The sequence below is a fragment of the Populus nigra genome, chromosome 12 (genome assembly GCF_951802175.1).
Source record: "Populus nigra chromosome 12, ddPopNigr1.1, whole genome shotgun sequence".
Classification (NCBI taxonomy): Eukaryota; Viridiplantae; Streptophyta; class Magnoliopsida; order Malpighiales; family Salicaceae; genus Populus; species Populus nigra.
Genome location: NC_084863.1, coordinates 10380943 through 10404249, shown reverse-complemented (window position 1 = coordinate 10404249; position 23307 = coordinate 10380943). Strand labels below are relative to the sequence as shown.

At 33.5% G+C, this 23307-nt stretch overlaps 4 protein-coding genes across 5 annotated transcripts; 2 read left to right on the top strand and 2 right to left on the bottom strand.

Moving 5' to 3' along the window:
* Positions 1–4159: 4159 nt before the first annotated feature.
* LOC133670202 (phytolongin Phyl1.1-like) lies at positions 4160–6274 on the top strand. Its single transcript, XM_062090712.1, has 2 exons — positions 4160–4336; positions 4702–6274. The coding sequence occupies exon 2, from the start codon at positions 5101–5103 to the stop codon at positions 5929–5931; it is 831 nt and encodes a 276-aa protein (XP_061946696.1). The 5' UTR covers positions 4160–4336; positions 4702–5100; the 3' UTR covers positions 5932–6274.
* A 1782-nt stretch (positions 6275–8056) lies between these two features.
* LOC133670200 (tRNA-specific adenosine deaminase TAD3) lies at positions 8057–14808 on the bottom strand. Of its 2 annotated transcripts, none has more exons than XM_062090710.1 (11): positions 14727–14808; positions 14461–14532; positions 12581–12836; positions 12438–12489; positions 12277–12350; positions 11774–11895; positions 11580–11662; positions 10004–10103; positions 9178–9633; positions 8849–8958; positions 8057–8585 (listed from the first exon to the last, which is right to left on the bottom strand). In XM_062090710.1, exons 3-11 carry the CDS (start codon positions 12660–12662, stop codon positions 8396–8398), a joined length of 1269 nt encoding a protein of 422 aa, XP_061946694.1. In that variant the 5' UTR covers positions 12663–12836; positions 14461–14532; positions 14727–14808; the 3' UTR covers positions 8057–8395. The 2 variants fall into 2 exon arrangements, with proteins under 2 accessions (XP_061946694.1, XP_061946693.1); XM_062090709.1 differs by having other exon boundaries at positions 12581–12833.
* Positions 14809–15099: 291 nt separating this feature from the next.
* LOC133670201 (uncharacterized) lies at positions 15100–18762 on the top strand. The gene is made up of 8 exons (XM_062090711.1): positions 15100–15263; positions 15359–15463; positions 15852–15999; positions 16689–16778; positions 17391–17445; positions 17553–17675; positions 18246–18302; positions 18454–18762. The coding sequence occupies exons 1-8, from the start codon at positions 15100–15102 to the stop codon at positions 18585–18587; spliced, it is 876 nt and encodes a 291-aa protein (XP_061946695.1). The 3' UTR covers positions 18588–18762.
* On the bottom strand, positions 18530–19154 carry LOC133670203 (UDP-glucuronate 4-epimerase 2-like). The gene has a single exon (XM_062090713.1). It carries the CDS (start codon positions 19121–19123, stop codon positions 18689–18691), a length of 435 nt encoding a protein of 144 aa, XP_061946697.1. The 5' UTR covers positions 19124–19154; the 3' UTR covers positions 18530–18688.
* Between the last annotated feature and the right edge of the window lie 4153 nt (positions 19155–23307).

The window sequence follows — 23307 nt, the reverse complement described above, 5'->3', positions numbered from 1 at the left end:
CCATGTAACCCGCTGGACACCCCAAGCAAATTGGGGTTTATATAGTAAAATTTTCATTATTTGCATTTAAGCCCTTGCCTTTCATGTTTAAATCTATTTAGTCCCCATGAGTCATTTTCTTTTCTTTTCTTTTTCCTTTTGGTAGGCTGGAAACAGCCCTTTAAAGGCTGGCATTTCAACTAATTTATTCTATCTTTCTTTTAATTATATCAATATGTGTTTCTGGTATATATATGTTTTTTACCCGGTTACTGGTACTTTTTCGTGCAAATTCTAAAAGTCACCAGACCTCATATTCTAAAAATTCTGAAACTTTACCCTATAGTAAAATAATATATTAGAATGCTCCATACAAAGTTTCAACTCAATTTGTCAATCATATCAAAAGTTATGTGCGATAGCGCAAAACTGGTCAAATTGCATTTTTTCTAAAACAATCCCAATTTATCTAAAAATTTTGAAATTTTAACCCAAGCTAAGAAAATATATTATAAGTCTCCACGAATATTTTCAGATTTTTCTGACAACCCGATCGAGAGTTATGAATTTTTAACATAAAACTAGTTGATTTATGATTTTTCTCCAAAAAATCAAAATCTCCTTATTCCATCCCTGCATAAAGCACCCAATTATTTTATTGTCTCATCGAAGCCACTTTACTATATTTATTTTTCATTTTTAGTCATGGTTTATTCCCATGTCACGACAACATTACTGATTTTTCGCTGATGTTTACACCAGCACTTTTCGTACCTTTCTTTTCTTTTTGATCGGGGGTTTACATATGCCATAGGCTATACATAAGGTTAATACCCTCATTTTCTCTTTATGTACCACACACATTTGATTCATGAAGTTCCCTACTACCAAATTATCATGCTTTCCTTCATTAGTGAACTTTCTACCAAACCTAATTTATGCATCATTAACATATGACATCCCAAAACTCTTCCCCCCTCTCTTCAATTTGGTCTTGGTCAAAACTTGTCCTAAAGGGGCTAGGGGTCCCCTTTTCCTTTCCATGCAATTGTTTGTTTCATTTACTCATTGTTCATATCATAACAACATATCATAAAGGTTTATCAAGAAAAATTTAGAATTTATTTTCCTCTCATTCAACCCCTACATGACTGACCACTCATGTCCCTTGATCATTGATTTTTTTTCTTTGGTATTCTTGCATGATTTCATATTCAAGGCAACTTATAACACTTCAATTAACCTAATTCTATCAAATTCTGCAATTCTTCCAAATTTCACTCAACAACCCTAATTTTGAAATTTTAAAATTGGTGCAACGTAATTCTTAATCAAATTTTAAATTGGTTTTCACAATTAGGTTTAGAGCCCTTACCTGAAGGAAATTTGGATTTCAACTCAAATTTGGTTGAAGATTTTTAGCGCCTCCCTTCTTGCAAGCAGCCAACCATCTCTTTCTCTTTTCCTCATAATTTCTTCACTTGTTTCATTGTTAATTCCTTTGTCAAGGAATGTTCTCTCTACTTAGAAGTTTAGAGTTTGTATAGCCCTACTAATTTTGGTGCTTTCCTCTCAATTTTGGTAGAGGAAAATCTAAAATCTCCCCCTTCCTTCTTGTCTTGGTACAGCCGGCCACATGGAAGAGAGAATAAGGTATTTATAGTCTTATTCTTTCTTAATTGCACTTTGGCATATCTCCCCCCACAATTTGAGTTGCACTTCTTTTCATCTTTTTAAATCCCCCTTTAGTAATTGAATCTATTTGATTTTTTTCACACATTTAACTCCCACATTTTATTATTGTATTTTTTTTGTAAAAGTTTATTCTCAAAGTTTACATTCTCCCCTTTTAGTAGAAATTTTGTCCTTGAAATTTAGGTTATATACCTGTGTTGACAAATAGATGCGGGTATTTCTCTTTGAACAATCTACCATTAAAGTTGAATGGCTTATCATCATGGCCGATCTACTCATTTGTAATATAATACTCTCTTTTTAGCTCTCATCCTCTTATTATTATCTACTAAAAACTTACTAATATCTCTATCTTTGTTATAGGTTTGGACCATTATAGCCAAATAATTTATCTTTATAGTTGAACAATCCACCATTAAAGTTGAATGGCTTATCATCATAGCCGATCTACTCATCTTCTATACACATGACGTTCCACGTGTATAAAAGATTTACACAGTAACATAATTTATTAATGACTAAAAAAACTAAATATTTATTATCAAATTTTGTTGTTGTGTTTAATATTCAAGGATGTTTTGAAAATAAATGTACATTAAGCTATTCTTAATGCACACATTAAGAAAATACATTTTTCTATATTAAGTTTTAGACATTAATCTTATAGGGTAAATAATAAAATAATTTTTATATTGATTTTCTTATTAATATTAGATAAAAATTTAATTTTGCATTTTAATTTGGTGTTGCTTAGCATACTCGTAAAAGTATATAAAAACAATTAAAGTAAATCTAAAAATATCAAAGTCAAACTATAATAAACAACTTACAATTCAAATTGAAGCCCAAAATATATCATGTATTAATTTATAGCTTTAAGTATAAGTACTAGCATTATATTCATGCTATGTTGTGGGTAAGGTTTAAAATTAATTTTTAATGTAAAAGATAAAAGTGCTTTTATTATGAATGTGTCTTTGGGTATCATATTTATTTTTAATTAGAAAAAAGAATGTTTTTTATACTTAATAAAATAAATTAAAATAAATATAAAATGTGGTGTTAACTAAATAAATAATAAAGCAAGAAGCTAAAACTTTAAACCCTAAAATCAATTTATAACATAAGAGAAAGAAATAAATGTGTTATGTGTATCATAATGTTTTTTATTGAGAAATAAAAAGATATTTATGCTTTATATATAGGCACTGCTAATAAAAAAAATATTTTCATTTATATAAATATATTATATAAATTTATGTAAAATATAAAAGGAAAAAAATCAAAGATAAATAAAACTAATCTTTTTGAAGCATTATAAAACTAAAACAATATTAAAAAAAATCATTGCTTTAAAAGTAAAGTTAAACTAAATAGTTTAAAAAATAGAAAAAGATGTAATTAATTAATATTTAAATAGAAAACATTAAATGAAATAAAAAAATAAAAAAAAAAGATATCAATGGTTAATGGGTCTATTATGTGAATCCCACTTGTGCGGCCTCTAATCCAAAAGCTAGAGCTCCCGTGCCTGAAAGCCCAAGTCTGCACTTGATTTTTTTTCTTGGTAGAGGACAACGAGTCCTCCATTTTATTTTTTGTTATAATTAAGCGATAAGTCATTTGCAGTGGTAAGCAACATGTCTTCACCTGGTCAGTTTTTTGCCACCTCTGGTTACTGGAAATTAAATTTTAAGTTTATGAACCTTCAAAATCTATTTTTTTATTTATTTTCATTTAAAAACATCACAAAACATAATAAAAACTTTGATAAACCAATTATCAACAAAAAAAACACTTTAAAAAAAATTTAAACAAATAAAATAAAATTATATAGACCTCAATGTACATTTCCAACATCTTTAGAAAAAAATACCACCTCAATTGAGTTACTATTGAGAAAAAAACTCATTCACACAAAAATTGGTTGTTTTGATAGCTAGAATATAATAATAGGATCATTTTCTTTTCTCAATTTTGTTTGTGATTTTCTCATTTTTTTTCCAATGTTGATAAAATTAAAATATGCAGTGTCAAAATAAAAAGAACCAAACATTTAGTATACTAAAAATCATAGGGATTAAATTATCCAAATAAAATCTTTTTTTTTGTTAATTTCAATCTTTTTTTTTAATTTTAATATTTATCTATAAATCAAGTTTCATTCCATAAAATCAATTCCCATTACACCACTGAAATATACCTCAAAATTAACATTGAAACCTCATTCTGCTATTACTCTAGCTTTTTCAATGGAATAATTATAATGACAATAATGCCACTGAAACAATGATACAATTTTTATAGAATTTTCAACATATAATATTGCTATTAAAATATAATAGTTTGACTTGGTTAGGTTTTTTTATTTTTTTTTATTTTATAATTTTAAAAATATTCCTAACATTAAAAAAATAATAAAAAAATTGTTATAACAATAATGACAAACAACAACAAAGAGATGAATGAAGTTAATGGGATAATTAAAGTACAGTTATAGAAAGAGGGCAAAGTGATTGAGTCAAACTGTCAAGCCAGCAGCGCTGCAGTCAAAACAATCCTTTCTTTTTAACTCCCTCTCTGTTTTCTTCAATCCACCTTCCAAACCAAACCTCTTTCGTCTCTGCGCTGGTCGTCTTTCCTACCGCTTGGAATTTTACAGGTAAACGATGTTATCCACAAACTCTTTATCATATGATCTATTTGGTTTCTAACAATTTTGTCATCAATGTAATTCTAGCTGTTATGATTTGCATGGGGTTGATCTTTTTTTCATCTTTTGATTTACTGGGAAGAAGAAGAGCTTGATTTTAGTGAATGATGGTTAGATAAAGTTTTCAACTTTTCTGGGCTGGATCTTTTTACTTGAATTTTTTTGTTGGATTTTGGTCAAATTTTATGTATATGTAATCTGGGTAGTTTTAGCTGTTAGTGGATACGGGGTTGGCTTAAATGAAATTTGTGTTTATTTATGTTACTGGGTTTGTGCTAAATCTGATGATAATATGATTGTTGACTTAATTGCAGGATACCTCTAACTGGGTTAGCTTGTTTGCTGATTTTGATGGTTTGAAGAGAGGCATGAGGACGTCTTTCTTGACTTTGGATACTTAGTTGAAGAATTGTGTTGGTATTTGTTGGGTACCCTTGACGTTTTTGTCTACTAATTTCTTGTGTTTTGTTTGGAGCTTGCCCACTTGGTTGAGGAATATACGAAGATTATCTATTTCCAAATTGCTTTTCTTTAGATGCTTGAAAATTCTGAGTTTGGACTGTCTTCTGTGTGGTCAAAACCAGGTGCTTGTTAAAGATGAAACTAGTTGGAGAAAGAAATAGATAGTTTGTGTCTCTTTTTTTTTGGGAAGCTCAAAAGAATTTATTCAAGATAAGGACTTTTTAGACTAGTTTTTGGTAGGTATCATTTAAATGAGTTCAATGCACAATACTGTCCATTACTGCTGCGTAGCAAAGGGTAATCGCACCTTGTATGTGTATAGTGGGGCAGACATTGAGATTGAGAATGTGGCAGCGCTGTGCTTGGAAAGGCCTCCCTCATATCACAAGTGGTATTTTGAGACGATTGCTAAAAAAACTTTTGGATTTTTTATAGAAGATGGTTTTGTTTATTTTACGATTGTTGACGAGGGTCTTGGAAACCCAGGTGTACTTCAATTTTTAGAGCATGTAAGAGATGAATTCAAGAAGGTAGCTAGAAAGGGTTCTAGAGGAAGTTTTTCCGGTATGAACTCGATCAATATACAAGAACAACTAGTGCCTGTTATTCATCGCTTGGTAACTTCATTAGAGCATGTCTCTAGCAATGGTTGGGCTGGTGAGAGTTCCTCATCTGATAACTTAGGCCTCTCTCCATCACCTGTTAATGCAAATGGACAAATTGAAGTTGTCAGTTCTACCAAAGCCCCTTTGTTAGGTAAATCAAACAAGCAAGACAAAAGGAAGTCAAAGGATCATGTTATTACAATAAGAGATATTGAGTTAGAAGAGCATAGAAAATCTACCGATAGAGGGGCTAAGCTCGATTCAACTGCATTGGATTCCAATAATCAAGCTGGAGTAGGTTCTTCAATATCCCTACAAAAGGATTTGGGTTCAATGAGGATTAGAACAAGCTCTCAAAGTATTCGAAAGAAGTGGTGGCGCCAAGTAAGGATTGTTCTAGCTATTGATGTGGCCATTTGTTTGATTCTATTTGTAATTTGGCTATCAATCTGTGGTGGTTTAAGGTGTACTCATTGATCTCAAATTTGAAAAAGAAATTCACCTATAGTTAAAAGTGAAAGGACCAGTTTGTTTGGAGTGGTTCACATGGATGAACGCAACACATCAGATATTGTGAGCTGATATTAAATAGTGGAGTTATGTGCTGGAAATTACACCGTGGAATCACGTAAGTTTATTAAATTCTGTGTACAGTATCATAACTGGAATGTATATGCACATGCTTGTCATTTGTCTACTATGGCTTGTGTTATTGTTTTGTTTATAATTATACATTATGGATTATGAGTTGTGATGTAATCTTAAAATCTGTATTCCATTCTTATATGCTCTTTCTTATATATATTCTTAGTTGAATCTCCATATGTGAATGATGATTGCCATAATTTCTCTTTTGTACAGATGATGGTCTTTCCGCATTCTTTCTTTGCTATAAATTAATCTTAAAATCATTCATAAGAGTGCAATTGTGTGGTGTTTTCCTAACCTTTCTTTTAGCAAATTTGCTTGTCGAAAATAGAATTCGAGATTTCCACCAATTGAATTTCACATGGTGAATATGGTATATGGTGTTGGAAGTATGTGTATCCCTTTGGATTTAAAAGTATTTTGAGAACATAGGTTTTATTACCAGCAATAATGGACTGTATACAGAGGATAATTTAATTCTAATGGATATCAAAGTGTCTTTTTTTAATTTTGATTAGAACATTTTCTCTAGCCATTCCTTGTTACTTTAGGGTGGCTTGTCACTGTAGCATCAAGTAAAATGTCCTCATTAAAGTTGCTCTAACATTGGTCAGCCAATCTTTATAGTTCCTCCATCCAATTAGGAAATTTCTGGAGTTGTTGCTGAAACTGCATGAAATTGTACCTTTTTTCATAAAAAATTTCTCTGCTGTTTTAATTGGTTGGAGGAGGTGATTATGTACACCGTTACCTTACTTTATACACGTGATTTTTTTTGTGTGTTTACATAATGTAACTAATCACATTCACAAACTTGCTGGTAATATATTTTACGTTTTGGTCAAAAGTACTTGAACCTGCCACAAGCGCTCATCTCTGCCTCAAGGTAGTGGAAATCAAATTTGACCGAGTCTACGATTCATGCTAATTAAGAGTCAATCCTGTCATAATTTGATAATGTTGTTTCACTCCTTGTTGAATTCTGTTGGCAAAGTTGAGGAACAAGGTGGGTTCTGATAAGAAAAGAATACAGCAAAGTTGTGATCAGCCCAGAAGGTTTCTTGCCTGATGGAATTGAACTAGTGATACTTGAGCCGTCAAGTGAAATAGTGAGTTGTCGAGCTGGTAGTACTGCGCTGTAGCTGTTTCAGATTTTGGCTGAAGTCATGCAAGAATTCTTTATATAAATGAATTCGAAGAAAGATTCGATATTTTTTCTTTTCAAATCAAATGAAACCTTTTCAAATTTCTCTTGGCTTGACTGTTCATATTCTTGACTTGCGTTGGATAGAAGGATATGGTAGACTTGGAATGCCATTCATGTGCTGATAGGCTAACAGTAATGCAGATTTCATGGCTTTTTCTGAGGATCTTTGTGTTATTCACCAACTCCTCCCCATGGTCAAGACATCCATTTGCTGTTAGATAGGTCAGGTTTAGCCCGCCTCTGCAAAAATGTCTACTGTGACAGTAATATTTTTGCTTATTGAAAAGATATAATCCACTCTTATAGAGCACGCAAGAGATAAATTTGTTGTTTTTTTTTTATATGAAAAAAGGACAATTGTTTTACTTTAGGAATCCTTTTTTCCTTTGAAGCAAGACGGAACCCATTCTTGATTTTTCGAAATTATTGGTTGCATACCTTGCAAATATTGGACTCTCAACAAATACTATTATCTATAATGCTTTCGTAGCCTGCATTCATTTACATCACAGGAACTCTTATAATCCTGTTTAAAACTACGTAAAGGTTAGCACCTTCGCTCCCTTTTCTAACCCAAAAATTGAAAGATGAAGGCTAATAATTCTGTTTGATCAAACACTCACAAACATCTTATGTTGTTGACTAGCAGGCAGAGTGCGCGTTTCATAATGATTTCTTTTTGTTTCTGGGGTAGCACCCTCCAATTCTTTAATCCACCACAAATGGTAGCAGAAAAACACGAAATACTTTCTGAAAGTAGCAGCTTCGAATAGAAAGTGTATGGTTAGCACACGTGAAGTGTTTGAATTAAATGTGTACATAATCCATGAAGGTCAACGATCTGTGAATCAATCATCAGCACCTTCAAATGAAGCCATAATACATATTGGCTTTGAGAACCCAGGAGCACATTTCTGCAGTCCAAAGCTCTGTAAGGAACTTCTGCATTTGCTAAGAGAAAAATCATGCATTCATCTTCTTGGTGCAAAAGTTAAAATCCTATTCCTTGAAAAAAATGCTCAATTAAATTCTATCATGACCTGGACCAATCTTGTTAACTAACAGTGGTTGGCACTTCAGTTGACATCAGCAGCTCTTGCTGTCTCCAGCTATATCAAGAACTTCTTCAGGCACACAGATTCTGAATACAGCATAATGATGGTTTAAGCTTTTCTCTCCTTGTAGTCTGTGAACACTTCCCAATGCACCAGTAATTGGATTGGGGAAAGCATAAAATATTCGTCTAATTCTCTGATGAACAAGTGCCATTGCACACCTTAAAGGTAAAAATGGTCGATAATTAGTCGAAGGAATATTGAAAAAACCTATAAGACCGAAAACAGATAGAAACAAAAAAAAAAAAAAAAGAAAAGAAAAGAAAAGAAAAGAAAGCCAAGCCAGTTACTGCACTCAATTCTTTACTGACAGCATAATCATTGAAGTTGGAAAAGGCTATTTTTGAAAAATTACAGTAATATAAAGAGGGAAATCAGGGAGAAACTAATAAAAGAAAAGGGACTGTTGGCATGACAAACTTACATTATACATGGCTCCCACACAAGATAGATGTCATAACCAGTGCACAGATAAGGTCTCTCTGGTACAGAATTTGAAGGCATGTCAGGAGGATCCGCTTCCTTCTTCTCGACCTGAAATAGAATAACATGAAGCTGAGATCCATTTCAACCAATCACCTTGAGAAAATGTAGTCACTAAACAAGGGGAAGTCGTTATTATTTTTAGCATTGGCTGAGAATAAGATGCTGCCCACCAACCATTCCCATCAACTCAAATAATTAGGTAAAAGGTACCTGTCAAAAGCACTATTTTATAAGATTGTCCAAAAACAGGGCACAGAAACAACTCACATTTGCAACACTCGTCTTTTGTCTTTTCACTGGGGAACCAACATAAGATGATTGTGAAGTTTCAAAGGTTTTCTCTTCAGCATCTCCTAAACCAGGGAACAGGCGTCTGTCCCTGTCAGCAGAAGATTCAATGGCAACAACAGCAGCATGTCGTAAAGGATGCCAATAACAAGAATTAGCTGTATCTGATCGCTGTTCAGACCACTTCCAAGGGTTTAAACAAGACACCACATAAGACAAACTTTCAGGTTCACCAGGCGAAGCATTTGGAAGCACTTCTGTTATAAGACTTGCTGCTCCATTAGACTGATGAGAAATAAGGGTCGTGGACTGTTCAATGCAGTCATTTCTGATGCAAGTCTTGTTTGTGGGAGCATGCCACGAGAAGATTTGATCACGTCCATTTGTAATGATCTGCGGAACTGAAGGATCCACTATAACTGCAGCATTGACAATCTGCAGAAACAAGAACAAGAGGCAAGTTCAGACACGATATACAAAGATTCAGCATAAATGTATGTTTTATTATAAATGCAATTGCTATGTTCTGAATCAGGTGTGAGCGAACAACACTCTAGTATCTCTGAGAGCAAATGAAGTCAAAAGTTACAGCATTCAGATTAAATGGCAACTAGTTTAGTTTATGTCACAAATTGCAAGTTCACAGCGTAGTTGAGACTTGAAAACAACAAGTACCAGACAAGAAAAAATGCCAATTAAAAATTTACAGCACCCAAGTAGAAGCTTTGTAAGGTAAGTAGACTACCCTATCATTGCATCCCTTTACAGAAATAAGTTTAGTTTATAGAAGAAATTACATAATTACCAAACCATCACCAGATTTTGCCAACTCAATAGCAACTTTCATGAAGCTGAAAACTGACAATGAATCCTCTTCACTGAATCCAGTAATCCCATCAATATTGCTGAAATTAGAAGAACAGAACACAGCAAATTCAAGTTAGGAATTTAGATAAAGAGTACAGCTAAAGAAAAGGGCATTTTTTTTAATTGAAAAAATAACTTTTGAACCTCTTTTTTTGGTAAGGGATAGTTGTTATGCAATGGTTTGGAGGGAGTTTATGTGTTTTTGCTTCTTTCTCAATAAAACTTTCTTTAACTAGAGACTGGTTAGTGTGGTGCTGCAGATATCTACCATGGAGTTCAAAATTCATATTTCCTTTCTCCCTTGATCATAGCCCTCGGCTCTTTTCTTCACAAATATTGAATTTATCATCAACAGTGAGAAAACAAAGTACAAACAATTATGTCAACCTTTTCATTTGCTCTAAAGTATAATATAACATCGCTCTTGTGGATTTTTCACAATGTCAATAACTGACGAACTATGAGACATGAGTATAACAATAAGCTCCTCAAGACATAGCAAAAATATGATTGATGCATAAATAAAGTGTTGATAGCTCAAACTCAGGGATTTTGTTTCAATTACACAGTTTTCTAACATTTTTAGTTCATGCCTCCAAAATATGGAATCCTAAACTTTTGACATGCTAAATATACCTGCTCGTATTAACTCAAACTCTTGAGTGAATGCACAACAGCTCAGCAAGGTTGTGAAAGTCAGGATCCTACTTACGATCAATGAGTATTGAACTGGAGGATAACCATAGGACAACCTCTAAGATTTATGTATACAAATTGACATGAGGTGAATTCAGAAATAGACAAGACAAATGATAGATGCATGCATAAAACAGAAGTAATCAAGCTTGAAAATCAAAAGGTGTATAGAAGGAAAGAAACTTAACATAAAGTGTATAATAAGTAGATGATTTTTTTTTTAATAGAGAGTAATTAGTTCTATAAACAAAAGAATAATGAATAATAATCAGAGAAAAACAGATAAAGTTAAAGGGGCTAAGCTTTTACTAGGAGTTTGAGCCATTTGTCAAACTAATATTCTGCGTTTTAAATGTAGATAAAATTTCTCAAAAACAAGTTCTTTTAGATACAAAGTTAATGAAGAGAATAAGAGAATCTGGTGGAGGTAAAAATTAAGAAAAGAAAAATTTCAGTGCAGGATTTTCTACTAGAATGACTTACCAGCTGATATAGCACATTATACACGAACCCATCTAAACTGTCTACACATAGAAGTCGTCAAAGATCATATTATGACAACCCTGATTGCAACAACAATGCCTATAGGTAGCACAAGCCACAGCAATGGGTGCTCAACTCTTCAGTCAAAGAAGCAAAGCAGTTGTTGGGATTCCGAAGTTTTGTTTCTTTTCGATATGAAAGATCAGAAGGGAAAAAAGTCCCTTAACAGTTGTACTCTTCACTCTTAAAACTAACTTAGTATTTACAATATAATGAAGAAAAATAGAGGAAAAAAACATATGAGAAACAATACAGAAGCATAATTTAGAACTTACTAGGTAGGTGGATGGTATGAGGTTGGCCATAGCTTGCATTGTTCTTCCCACTCTTCTTTGGATGTCGCGGCATATTTGCAAACCTGGAATTGATTAAAGTTTAGTTCATAATTCACTAGTCTTGACCATTTTTAAATGCAATTAGTAATGAATATATGCATCTTATCAGGGGGGGGAAAAGAATAACAACCCACTTTTGTAACAAAAGGACTCAACTGGTAGGAATTGCTCAACTCTTGTACATCTTGTGGCAAGCTGTTCAACAGACTGTTATCCTCAGAAGCAAGACATAAAATTACTGAAAGCTGAGTTTTTCCTGTAAAAAAGAGCACTCTTTGACTACTGCATCATCAATGTATCAATATATATATCCCAAGTACAATGGAGAAAAAGTGGCATGCATAGATGGTATGGTTCCCAAAATCATTCTTCAAATGGTGCCACTTATTATTTAACATCAATCTCTTGAAAAAAGAGGAGGACAACCAGAGCTCGTAATTTTATAGGTGAAAATTTAAATCAAGCTTGATCATTCTGTTCTCCTTGACTAGGAAAAAATAAAATAAAATGAAAACTAATTTAAAAAAGAAAAATGCTTTCATTTGCTGCAGTTCACTTACTAAAACCAACACAAAAAAACATCAGTAAAACACTTGTGATAACAACAACAACAACAACAACAACAAACAACCAGTACCTCCTTCAAGATGCTTCTTTCGAATCCGCTTGACATGGCATAGATTTTCAAAAGGAGCTATCTGATTTAATCGCCTACACAATTTTATTTTAATTTTTTCACATTAATACAATTTCATAAAGTCTCAAATAAATAAAAAATTCTTAGTAAATGTGAGTGACCTTATAAGGGTATTAGCATGCTTTGGATCAATAACTGATGCCAACACATTCACTGCGCAATAAACCAAGATAAATATATTTATTAAAAATTGAAAAAAGCAGAGTAATCATATGGGAGTGTGTGTTTGGTTTTGATAACTCACCAGTGGGTTGCTGGTTAGGAGGGATCGGTGGTTTGTCAGGGATGTGGATGATTTTCCACATGTCCATCATGTTGTTTTTCATCTTCCTCCTATTATTAATAACAAGGCAGAAAGGGAAGAGAAGAGGTTTCTGAGATTTTTTCAGGGTTTGTAATTTTTAAGGCATCTGAAATTTGGAGAAGAGGGCTTTAACTGGGCACATATATAGGACAGTAACCACAAATTTTGGAGGATTACTGTTCCCCACCGGAGCCTGCTGAACACTTAGAGCATTAGTGGCAAGCTTTGTCCCCCAAAACTTGCAAATTATGAAGTGAAGATGAAACTCTTTAACAACAAACATTAAAAATGTTTTGTGGGGGAGAGAGTGGATCCTCAGAGAGTAAAATGTGAGAGATGTCAAGATCATGCAAACAAAATGTGAACTAAGAAAACTAGGTGCATTTTCATTTCATGCTTTGCAGACTCAAATTTGCTTTATTGCTTCTTTTTCTCAGAGAAAACTGGAATGCAAATTTACAACTTGCAAACGAGAAAAAACTTTGCATGATAACATCAGTAAGATATGTCCATGTTGTAGACTTAACAAATAGGGAAGTGAAAACTTAGGGATGAATCTATTACCAGAAAAAAACTAACAAGCTACTGGACATACTTTCCTTTCCTCATTCATGAATCAGGAGTATGATGAACTGCTTTTTTCTCTTTTCTTAACAACAGACTGTAAGCATGGGACAAAAATAATTATACTACCATTAGATGAAGAGAATAAAGAAAACCTGTATTTCATTTCATGCTACTGTTTTTTCTTTAAAAACTAGAACCCAAGCTGCTAAATGAAGAACTAAGAACAACCAGCTTTGGATAAAAAATTATCATGACTTAAAGATTGAAGAATACAGTTTTCTTCAACTCATATTGCATATTTTCATAAAAATGCAGGCCTGACTTTGCTTATGAAACATAAGGGGAAACAAAACATTGAAAACAATTTTTTTTATGCACATGAATTATGAACAAACTTAGCTATATCCTTGGAGAGACAAATGGTTTTGTTTTGCTTATTAGAACCTGGGTTTGCTAATTGATATACTATTTGGAATCGCAAAGAGAGAATGTGATGATAAAAACATGTAAAAACTAGGTGAATGAAGGAGCTAAACCACTGTAAATAATCTTTCAAGCATTAATCAAAGGTTTTTGTTTGCAGGCCTAAAGTTACAGATTTTCTTCATTGCTTTTTTTTTTTTACACATGACGATCTATTTCTTTTATTGCTTCTATTATCACAAGTCTTAACTCTACAAATTTCAAGATTACTCATTAACCAAGTCCTATATAAAGGAATAAACAATCATTGAAATCAGTTGATCAAGAGCAAACAGAAGATATATTATAAGTATAAGAACTAAAATAAAAATGCATCGTTCCTGTTTGATGCAAACCAAGCAGAACTTATGAACTAAAAACTCCCACGACAAGAACTTCTCTTTGAATTACCACAACTGGAATTTCCAGAAACAAAGCCTCCACTAAACCACCTCTTTTCTTATCTTATAGCAAGAAAGTATAACTTGTGAGTTCCTTGTAATTCAATAATGTAAGCACTAATATCAACAACCCCAGAATCAAGATTCCCTTCAAACCTATTACGCTGCAGGGCAATGAAGACTCAATATTCATATCATCAAATAACTAATGATGAGCTGTTTTTGGTCTTTCTTAATCCAATAAACGAATACAAAGTGGGTTTTGCATACTTTCTCAAATTCTTAAAATTTTCTCTAAAAGTGACCAATACCCGGATAACATTGCAGCCTATAAATGATCTAGATTCCATCAAAAACATTATATATACAGAGAGAAAGAGTTAGTTTTACCTTCATAAGAAAATAAAGCCATTCAAAAGAAAACACTGCCCAGTTCCAACCATGAGCTTTCTTGACCTGCCACTGCAATTTTTTTTTTTTTTAAAGAGAGATAATATAAACTTACACTAAAGAAAGTAATTTACACCTGTATCAAAATTAAACCCACCATCCCTTTTCATATTTCCAATCAAAATGAAAAAAAATCGCAAAAAAAGAAAAAGAAAAAAAAAGTTCATTTACATATTAAATAAAACGTGGCTCAAGAAATAAAGTACCTCAAAGCACCAAAAAGGAACGAACTTGATTGCAATTTCCACAGGGGAGATAGAAATGAAGAATGAAATGGAATTGCTGCCCAGAAAAAAAGAAAAGCTAGGGCATAAGATTCAATGAGATGAGAATATATAGAGGATATACTTGTAACAAGATGAAAAGTTCATGGGTAATTTTGTCCGAAAAAATTCATTAAACAGAAAAAAGGAGAAGCGAGTTTCATGATGATATGTGGAAAATTTGGAAAACCTCATTCCCTCATTCCAGCCACTAACCCCTACTGGTTTATTTCTGGGGAATTTTAAATTTTTGCAGGGTACGGGCTCCTAGCCCCTAGTTCTGCCACTGTAGTTACGTTCCAGAGTTCCATATGATATGTGGGCTTTTATAAGCAGTGTTCGAATTCTAGGCTGCTGTCATATCTATCTTGCAACCTCCTCTATTTTTCATAAGCGGTCTCCTCCTTTTGCTTTTGCTGCTTCCATAAAAAACAATACAAACAACAACATGAGCTCTTCCTTTTCTCATTCCAATAGAGGGTACGTTTCTTATTCTGCTCACCTGATATAATTCCCCTTTTCACTTGGTTTTGTTTGATTTTCTTCTAAAATACAAAATTGGGTATTGGTGGCAGAGGAAGAGGTTTGGAGATGCAAAACGATAGAGAAGGGTCTAGAGGCCGAGGCCGCGGCAGAAGGGGATCTAGTAAGGATAAAATTGATGCACTTGGCAGATTACTGTAAGCACAACCTTGAACATTACACTTTTTTTTGTCGTTATATTTTGAATTTTTGTTGAGATTATTAATTTTTAGTGGAAGCATATTATGAATGATGTGAAACAATTTTGTTGATTTTGTGTCTAATTTGTCACGTAATAATATAAATGATATCTAGGTGATAACTTAAGCTTTTGGGCTTATATTGTTTTTTGACATATTATTAGTGACTTGTTAACCAACGGTAACAGTTTTGAATCTCATTATGTAATTATAATTAATAAAACTAAGTATAAATTAGTGTTAACCTTTATATCTTAAAAATAATATAAATTATATTTTAAGATCTTTCTTAACCATTTAAGTTTTTAGGTTAAAATCATTCTTTTATATAATTGAACATTTTCAGGACACGGATCTTGCGTCATAAAGCTTCAGAGTTGAACTTGAATATGCGGAGTGATGGGTTTGTCAAAGTTGAGGATTTACTAAAGCTCAATATGAAAACATTTGCTAATGTTCCGTTAAGATCACATACTGATGATGATGTTAAAGAGGTTGGTTCAGTAAATACTTTTCCTTACATACATTTGCATCTTTGTTCCTGTTAGGCAAATGATTTTCTTGGTACTATTTGATCGAGCATTGATTTCTCTAGGAAACAATGTGGGGTGAGGGAGAATATAGCTCGCGTATTGTATCATTTTTTTCCTGCATTAATAGAAAACTTACTTACTTTGATGTTTCAAAGAGTGTCTGACAGAGATTGACGAATGATTGCCAAGGATGTTTGTAAATTCGTAGGACATGACTTATAACTTTATTTTCCTTTTTAGACTTGGTTTCTTACCATACTTCTTTTGGAATACAAATTTTCCAACCATAAAAGCACCATTAAATAGTAAGTTGTGATGTTTGGGGCCATGTTTATTTACTTTCTTACTCCCATAATGTTGATGGCTGCTGTATGTCTATGTACAAGGTAAGAACAGTTATGATGGATAAAAGATACATGTATTTATATTCTAGTTCACCAGATTCTTATCCTGCTGTTAATGAAATATGATTTTTACAATTGCTAAATTTATAACAGAAGGTTTGGCTTCTCTGTAAAACTTACGCAACACCTGGAGCTCATATTATTGAAACTTGTTGTCACTCCGCACAATGAAGTTCTATACCTTTGTTTATTTTTGTTTTTGAATAAACTGCCTAGAGATAACATCTTTTGTTGTTGCAAATTCAGGCTGTTAGAAAAGATAATAAGCAGCGATTTAGCCTCCTGGAAGAAGGTGGGGAGCTTCTGATACGTGCTAACCAAGGCCACTCGATAAAGGTGATAGATATTTACTGTGAAACAGCAATCTATTCATCCCAGTAGCTTATCTTTGTGATTACGAGCAAAACTTGGACATTCAACTGTGTCTTAAGAGTGAGATTTTGCAATAATAACATAACAAAATTGGTTCTCATGCTTTTGCTGCCCCAGCATGTTTGATAATTCTTGATATATTTATGCCTTTATTGATTGCTTAGGGCACTAGTAGCAAAGCAAAATAATTAGCTGAACTTATCTGGAAAATGTCTGAAAATCAATCTGGATGAAAATTTTAATCCTGTCAAGTTAGAACCTTGGATGTCTTTGTAATATTCACTTTAGGATTAAAGAAACAGAAAATGAGAAGATTTTATGCTGTTTATGAAATTTATGTTTACTTACAAATTTTATGCTTTGTTAACTTTGACATATATGTTCCTCATACTTGTGACCATCAAACTGTTTGTTACAGAACTACACAGGTTTCACTATTTTTCTTTGTACCACTTGAATTTATGTTAAAAGTAGTTCTGTGTATACCAGGGTGTTGTGTCATTCATTATGATGTTTTCTCAAAAGAAGAAGGATGTGCATTAGTTTAGTCTGAACGGGTTTCTTATGCATGTGTAGACAGTTGAATCTGAAAGTCTGTTAAAAGCAATTCTTTCGCCCGAGGAAATTACAGGTAAAAGTTACTACTATGCTATATTTCCATCCTCTCAAATAGGACTTTTCTATTTTCCATTTTTTTTTAGGTTGTTATTTGGTTCATTACCTCCTTCCCTAATGCAGTGTGTGTACATGGGACCTATAAGAAGAATCTGGACTCAATTTTGGAATCCGGTTTAAAGAGAATGCAAAGATTGCATGTTCACTTCTCCAGTGGTTTGCCAACAGATGTTGAGGTGATTAGTGGTAAGATACATAAGGAAACTTGCTTTTAAGTTGTTCTTTTGACATTCATGGCTTCATGTTCTAGAGATATCATGCGATCATTGTCTTTTAAGATTTGAAGGAAGAGTCAAAATGTAGAGTGCAGGTTTTTTTTCCATAGGTTGGGGGGTGGCGGACAATAGAGTCTGCCTATCTGTTTAGTATGAACTCTTCCCAAAATAGCAAGCCTTTACCAAAATTTTGTGGATCTGAATTTTACTGGCCAGCATCTACATGACTAAAAAGGAAAATTGCCCATGGTAACGAATGGCAGGTCATTTCAATAGATTTTACTTGAGTGCTCCAATGTTTACAAGAACACCCTTTTGTAGCCCTAATTTGAAAGAAAGCCAGTGATGGAAGAAGGGAGGGAGTGCTTTAGTTGCTAGCTGGGAGTATCTTTTGTTGGTGCCATTTGCAATTGTTTCTCAAATCTGAACCTTGATTAGCTCATGTTCAATGAAGCAAGGCTATCTAATTGATAAATCACTTAGCATACTTTTTAAGATTGTTGATGGCTTTGTATGATATATTTGACTTTTCATCTTTCAGGTATGAGACGGGATGTTAATGTTTTGATATTTCTTGATGTCAGAAAAGCACTTGAAGGTATAAACATCAACACCTGTGATCTTTTCAACCAGAAAACAAGTTAGATAAAATATGTATACATGTTGAGTAAAAAATTTAGTATAATGGCGGACAAGCATGGGTGATAACTGATTCCTTGTTCTGTGTTTGCAATTATGTTTGATTTCAGAGGGGATGAAGCTTTACATTTCAGACAATAGGGTGATTTTGACAGAAGGTTTTGACGGCACCATACCTGTCAAGTATTTTGAAAGAATAGAATCCTGGCCTGATAGACGGCCTATACCCTTCCGGACGACCTAAATTTGATTGTAGGTGGTCCTTCTTTTGACCCATAAGATGGCAGTTTACATTTGATAAGGCGCAGTTCTTCAGCTGCCATGGCATGCAAACTTGGCACATATTCAGCTGACGCTATTGTAAGTTAGTATGTTGTAAGGAAGGTGATGAGAAAAACCAAGTTGAAGCTTTCGCCCAACAGCCTTCTTGTCTCCGTAGTAACTAAGGTACCACCGCACGAATTTCTTCAACCCTGTCTGCAGATCCGTGGTAGGCTTATATCCAAATTCCTTCTGAGCATAACTAATATTTGCGTGTGTATATGGAACATCCCCGTTGCGTGGCAACTTCATAACATTCCTTTTAGCCTTAACCTTCAAAAGCCTTTCCAAAATACTAACAAGATCAGTAACTGGCACAGGAAATGTACTCCCCAAATTGAAAACCCTCAATTGTGCCGACCCTTTCTTCTTCCCTCCACTCCCGGTACTCTTCTCTGCTGTATCCAATGAACCCAAACAACCCTTCACAATATCATCAATGTAGGTAAATCCCTTCATAATATTCCTTGTATGATTTGTTTATAATATAAATTTAAAGAAAGAAAAGATGAATGGAGTGATCAAGTCCTGTGGTGAAAAGATGGCCTGGGCATGATTGATAAATAGAGCAAGATAGCAGTGATGAAAAAATCAAGAAAACTTTACCTGTCTCTTTTCGTAGTTATACTTACGCTCACCTATAGCAGGTAAGAAAGTCAACATCATGGAACCACGTCAGTCAACTCTAAGATTCCCAGACTGTTAAGAAAGAAGAAAGATGAGGAGCAACTCTGTTTGAGGTGGACAGAAGTATACAAGCAACAAAAAGTTATACTTCCACCGAACTTGGAGAAAGTTGGAAGAACAGGTTCAACAGAGAGCGCAGGTTTGCCCTTGAAAGTAGAATATCGAGCAAATATGCGATCTGCAAAATTCCAGTTTTAGTTACATAACAAGACATAATATCCAAAGTTGCAAGACACCTAGAAAACCATTTGTATGGATGCCTTGGTACCATGACCAGCAGAACCTGCATGCCAGTAGAAGAGAGACAGCCTGGAAAGTTAAGGCACTGTTTGGGAACGCGGCTGCGGCCGCGTTCCCAAAAAATTTAAAAATTTTTTGTTTTTTTTTTTTGCTAAAATTTAATATGGTTTGTACGTTTTGGATCGTTTTGATGTGCTGATGTCAAAAATAATTTTTAAAAAATGAAAAAACATCGTTGGCATGCATTTTGGCACGAAAAGTTATTTGAAAAGTACCCGCAACCACACTGCCAAACACGCTCTAAAGCATGCATGCAATGCTAAACCATCTCTAACATCACTACGTTTCCCAAGTGCATTCCTGTTTAGACAGTAATAATCAGAAGCAAGTCCAGAAAACCAATAGAATGAATAATGCAAAGGAATCAAAGAGTTTGAAACAACTTCAGAAACACCATCAGGTTTATGTATCACTTCAGACAACCTAGTATGTTTAAAGGGTATTCAGCTAAAATCAAATTGAATAAAATATACAATAAAGAAACAAAAAAACTAAACGCTTTAAAAGTTAGAAACAACTTCTATATACTGAGAACATTATAAGAAATTAGCTACCAGCGAGGGAGTGGTAAAAGAAAATTAACACAAGAAGATTGGAAACCATTTTAGATGCATGTTGTACTTTCAGCGGGTAAGCAATCCATATGTTTATAAATCCTCTTTATCCAGAAAATAACACTAGGATTATATAAATGGAGTAAAGAAACTCCAAAACCACAAGGAAAGGCTGGGAGGGGAACCTTCTAGAAGCACAATTTTAGTCAACATTCAGATGCAGAAGTTTCAAGGCTTCCAATAAATATAAAGATTCTTCAGCCAACTTTTTAGTAGCACATCCCTTTGCTAGTTAAAAAGGAGGAAGAGATGAAAATGGGAAGTTTCGATAGGGAAGAAGGAAGAAGAAAGCAACTTCATAACCAAATTCCTCTTACAACCATATATCAACATATCACACGAACAACAAGCACATATGAACAAAAACACTTAAAATATTTTATTGGCTTGAATTTGATATGAACACTAAAACAAAGGTTAAGGTCCTAATCAAGATATATCCCGACTATGTGTTGTAGGATAGTTTTCCTCCTTTATGGATAAAGGAAAAATATACACATAGAATAAGGCACCCCCTAAATAAGGTGCATGAATTCATGGATCAAATTCGGTTGAAAATAGAGGTAAAATTAAAAAAATTAGAAGTTTGAAGATCAATTAAGGACATAATTGAAAATAACCGAGATCAAAGATCAATAATCAGAGGGTCTTTCTAAAATTTTATAGGGGTAAAATTGAATTAATTCTCAAATCAGAATTCAATTGAGGACCTAATTGAACAAATTCAAAGATTGAGGGTTGAAATAAAAAAAAGGGATCTATGACCTAATTTAGTTTAGGATGACCAAAACAACATCGTTTCATTTAAATGAAATGACATGTTTTGGTTTAAAACGGCTTCATTTTGGTCAACGCCTAGTAAAAAAAATAAAGCTAGACGGCGCGTCTTCTAGCACTATTCATTGTCTTCTTCTTTTGGTCCTGTAAAAGCTGATTGAGAGACCTTTTATGCAAAAGCCTTTTAATGCATCCATGCCTCAGATAAGACACAAATGCACCCTCTAGTAGCCCTGATTTTGTACTACATCGTTAACCCTATTCCCGTTGATTTTCCATCCAACAAACCGCTAAAAAATCAACCCAAAGTTGCTGACTAGCTAGCCTTAACAACCTGGTTTGATGCTTGGAAGGGACCCTGGACACCTCTTTCACCCTCTATAAATAGGGGTGAAATTTAGGTGAAGAAAAAGAGAAAAACTAGGAGAAAAGAGAGGGAAAAAACTAGAACAAAGGAGAGAGAAAAGAGAATAAAATCAACCACCATCTTGCACATAGACTAGAAGAAGACTAAAAAAACAAACATTTTTCCTTTGCAATGAAATAAAACCAACCCTTCATGCACTATTAACCATCAACAACTAACTCCACTGTTTCTTTTTCTTCCTTCTCTAGTAGCCACCGTGAGCCACCAACAATGGAAGCATCGCCACCAGCAAGCTCCTTCCCATGCCATGTAAGCTTCTTCTCTTCATGCCTTTCCATGTAAATCATGCTTGGATAATTGTATTATGGCTGGAAAAACCAACTTGCAACATGCATAATAGTGGTAAAGAAATGGAGGTTGGGCCTCTTACCTCAGCCCAGCCCGTGTGGGTGGGCTAAGTTTTATAAAAAATCCTTTGGGTCATTTGTCGGCCCGAACAAAATCAGGTTGGACTGGGCCTAAGACCAACCTGTATGCGTGGGCTCGAGTCTTGGGCCCACTAAGCCCAGCCCATGTGGATGAGCTAAGACCAACCTATACTTATAGGCATGTTTGACATGCCTTATTTTTTTCCAACAAAAAAACTCTTTTTTTTTCTTTAAGGTGTGTTTGCCAAACACGGCCTTAAATGTAATTTTCATGCTGCTAGTTTTAGGATATAAGCTTGTTTGGAAAACACGACCTATTGCCCCCTGAAAAAAATGAATTATGAAAAATATCTGAAAAATTAAAAACACAAAAACACGAATTATAACCAAATAGAATAAATAAATGATAAAAGACTTATGGTAACATATAGTATAATGAAATTTGAAATGCCCTATTTTAAAGTTAATAAAAACAGGTCTCATAATTAGGTAAAATTTACTCAGAAATATGAAAGTTATAAAAATGGGACATATAAAAAATTAATCAAATTATGGTGTGTGTGTGTGTGTGTGGGATGCTTGGCCAACTAAAACTATATGAGAGAAAAGGTAAGAACTCTAGAAAATTCTTAGGAGACTTAGGAAAAAAACTTAGGAAAAAATAGAAATTAAAGAGCAAACCTTGAAGATTAGTAAGAATTAAGTGTGTTTAACACCAAATTAAGAGGAAAATAAGTGTGATGAGGTAAAGAAAAGGGAAGAGAGGGCCGACCAAGGAAGGAACAAAGAAAGGGAATTCTAGAAATTCATTTGGAGCACATTTAAGGCTTATACAAGTACTTGGTAAGGTATTCTCTTTTGATTTTAACAAGTTTATATGAGAATTAGATGATTTGAGTTGAAATTTTCAAGTTGTATTAAGTGTTTGATATGGATGAATTGGGGTTTTTGAAAAATTAGTTTCAATTAGTATTATTGATTTTAACAAGTTTACATGGGGATTAGATTATTTGAGTTGAAATTTTCAAGTTGTATTTAGTGTTTGATATGGATGAATTGAAGTTTTTGAAAAATTAGTTTCAATTAGTATTATTGATTTGTATTTAGTTGTCATACTAGTGAAATTATAGAAAAATCTGACAAAACTTATTGTTGTGTTGTATGGTGTATAGCCGGTCATGGAAGAAGAAATTTAGGGGTGGATTAAAATAATTTGTTTTTGAATGTGTACATGTGTAAATCAAGGAAAAATAAAGAAGGAATTATGGTGATTGAAAGAGAGAAGGAGCCAGCCATGGTAAGTGAAAAATAGGAAATATTTGATATAAATTTGTATGTGAGGAAATTATGAGTGAATGAAATAGTTTATATAATGTGATTAAGAGAAAATAACCTTATTCTTGCTAATGAAAAATATAAGTTAAAAGGAAAAAGAAATGAGAACTTACTTAGGTAAGTATATGTATCTCT

Coding starts and splice junctions, on each gene's coding strand:
- LOC133670202 (XM_062090712.1), top strand. CDS start 5,101: ATGAGTTCAATGCACAATACTGTCCATTACTGCTGCGTAGCAAAGGGT.
- LOC133670200 (XM_062090710.1), bottom strand. CDS start 12,662: ATGAAAAACAACATGATGGACATGTGGAAAATCATCCACATCCCTGAC. Junction 11,896..12,276: donor AAAGAAGCATCTTGAAGGAG/GTACTGGTTGTT, acceptor TCTTTTTTACAG/GAAAAACTCAGCTTTCAGTA. Junction 8,586..8,848: donor GTGTGGGAGCCATGTATAAT/GTAAGTTTGTCA, acceptor TTTACCTTTAAG/GTGTGCAATGGCACTTGTTC.
- LOC133670201 (XM_062090711.1), top strand. CDS start 15,100: ATGTGGGCTTTTATAAGCAGTGTTCGAATTCTAGGCTGCTGTCATATC. Junction 15,464..15,851: donor GATGCACTTGGCAGATTACT/GTAAGCACAACC, acceptor GAACATTTTCAG/GACACGGATCTTGCGTCATA. Junction 17,676..18,245: donor AGATGTTGAGGTGATTAGTG/GTAAGATACATA, acceptor TTCATCTTTCAG/GTATGAGACGGGATGTTAAT.
- LOC133670203 (XM_062090713.1), bottom strand. CDS start 19,123: ATGAAGGGATTTACCTACATTGATGATATTGTGAAGGGTTGTTTGGGT.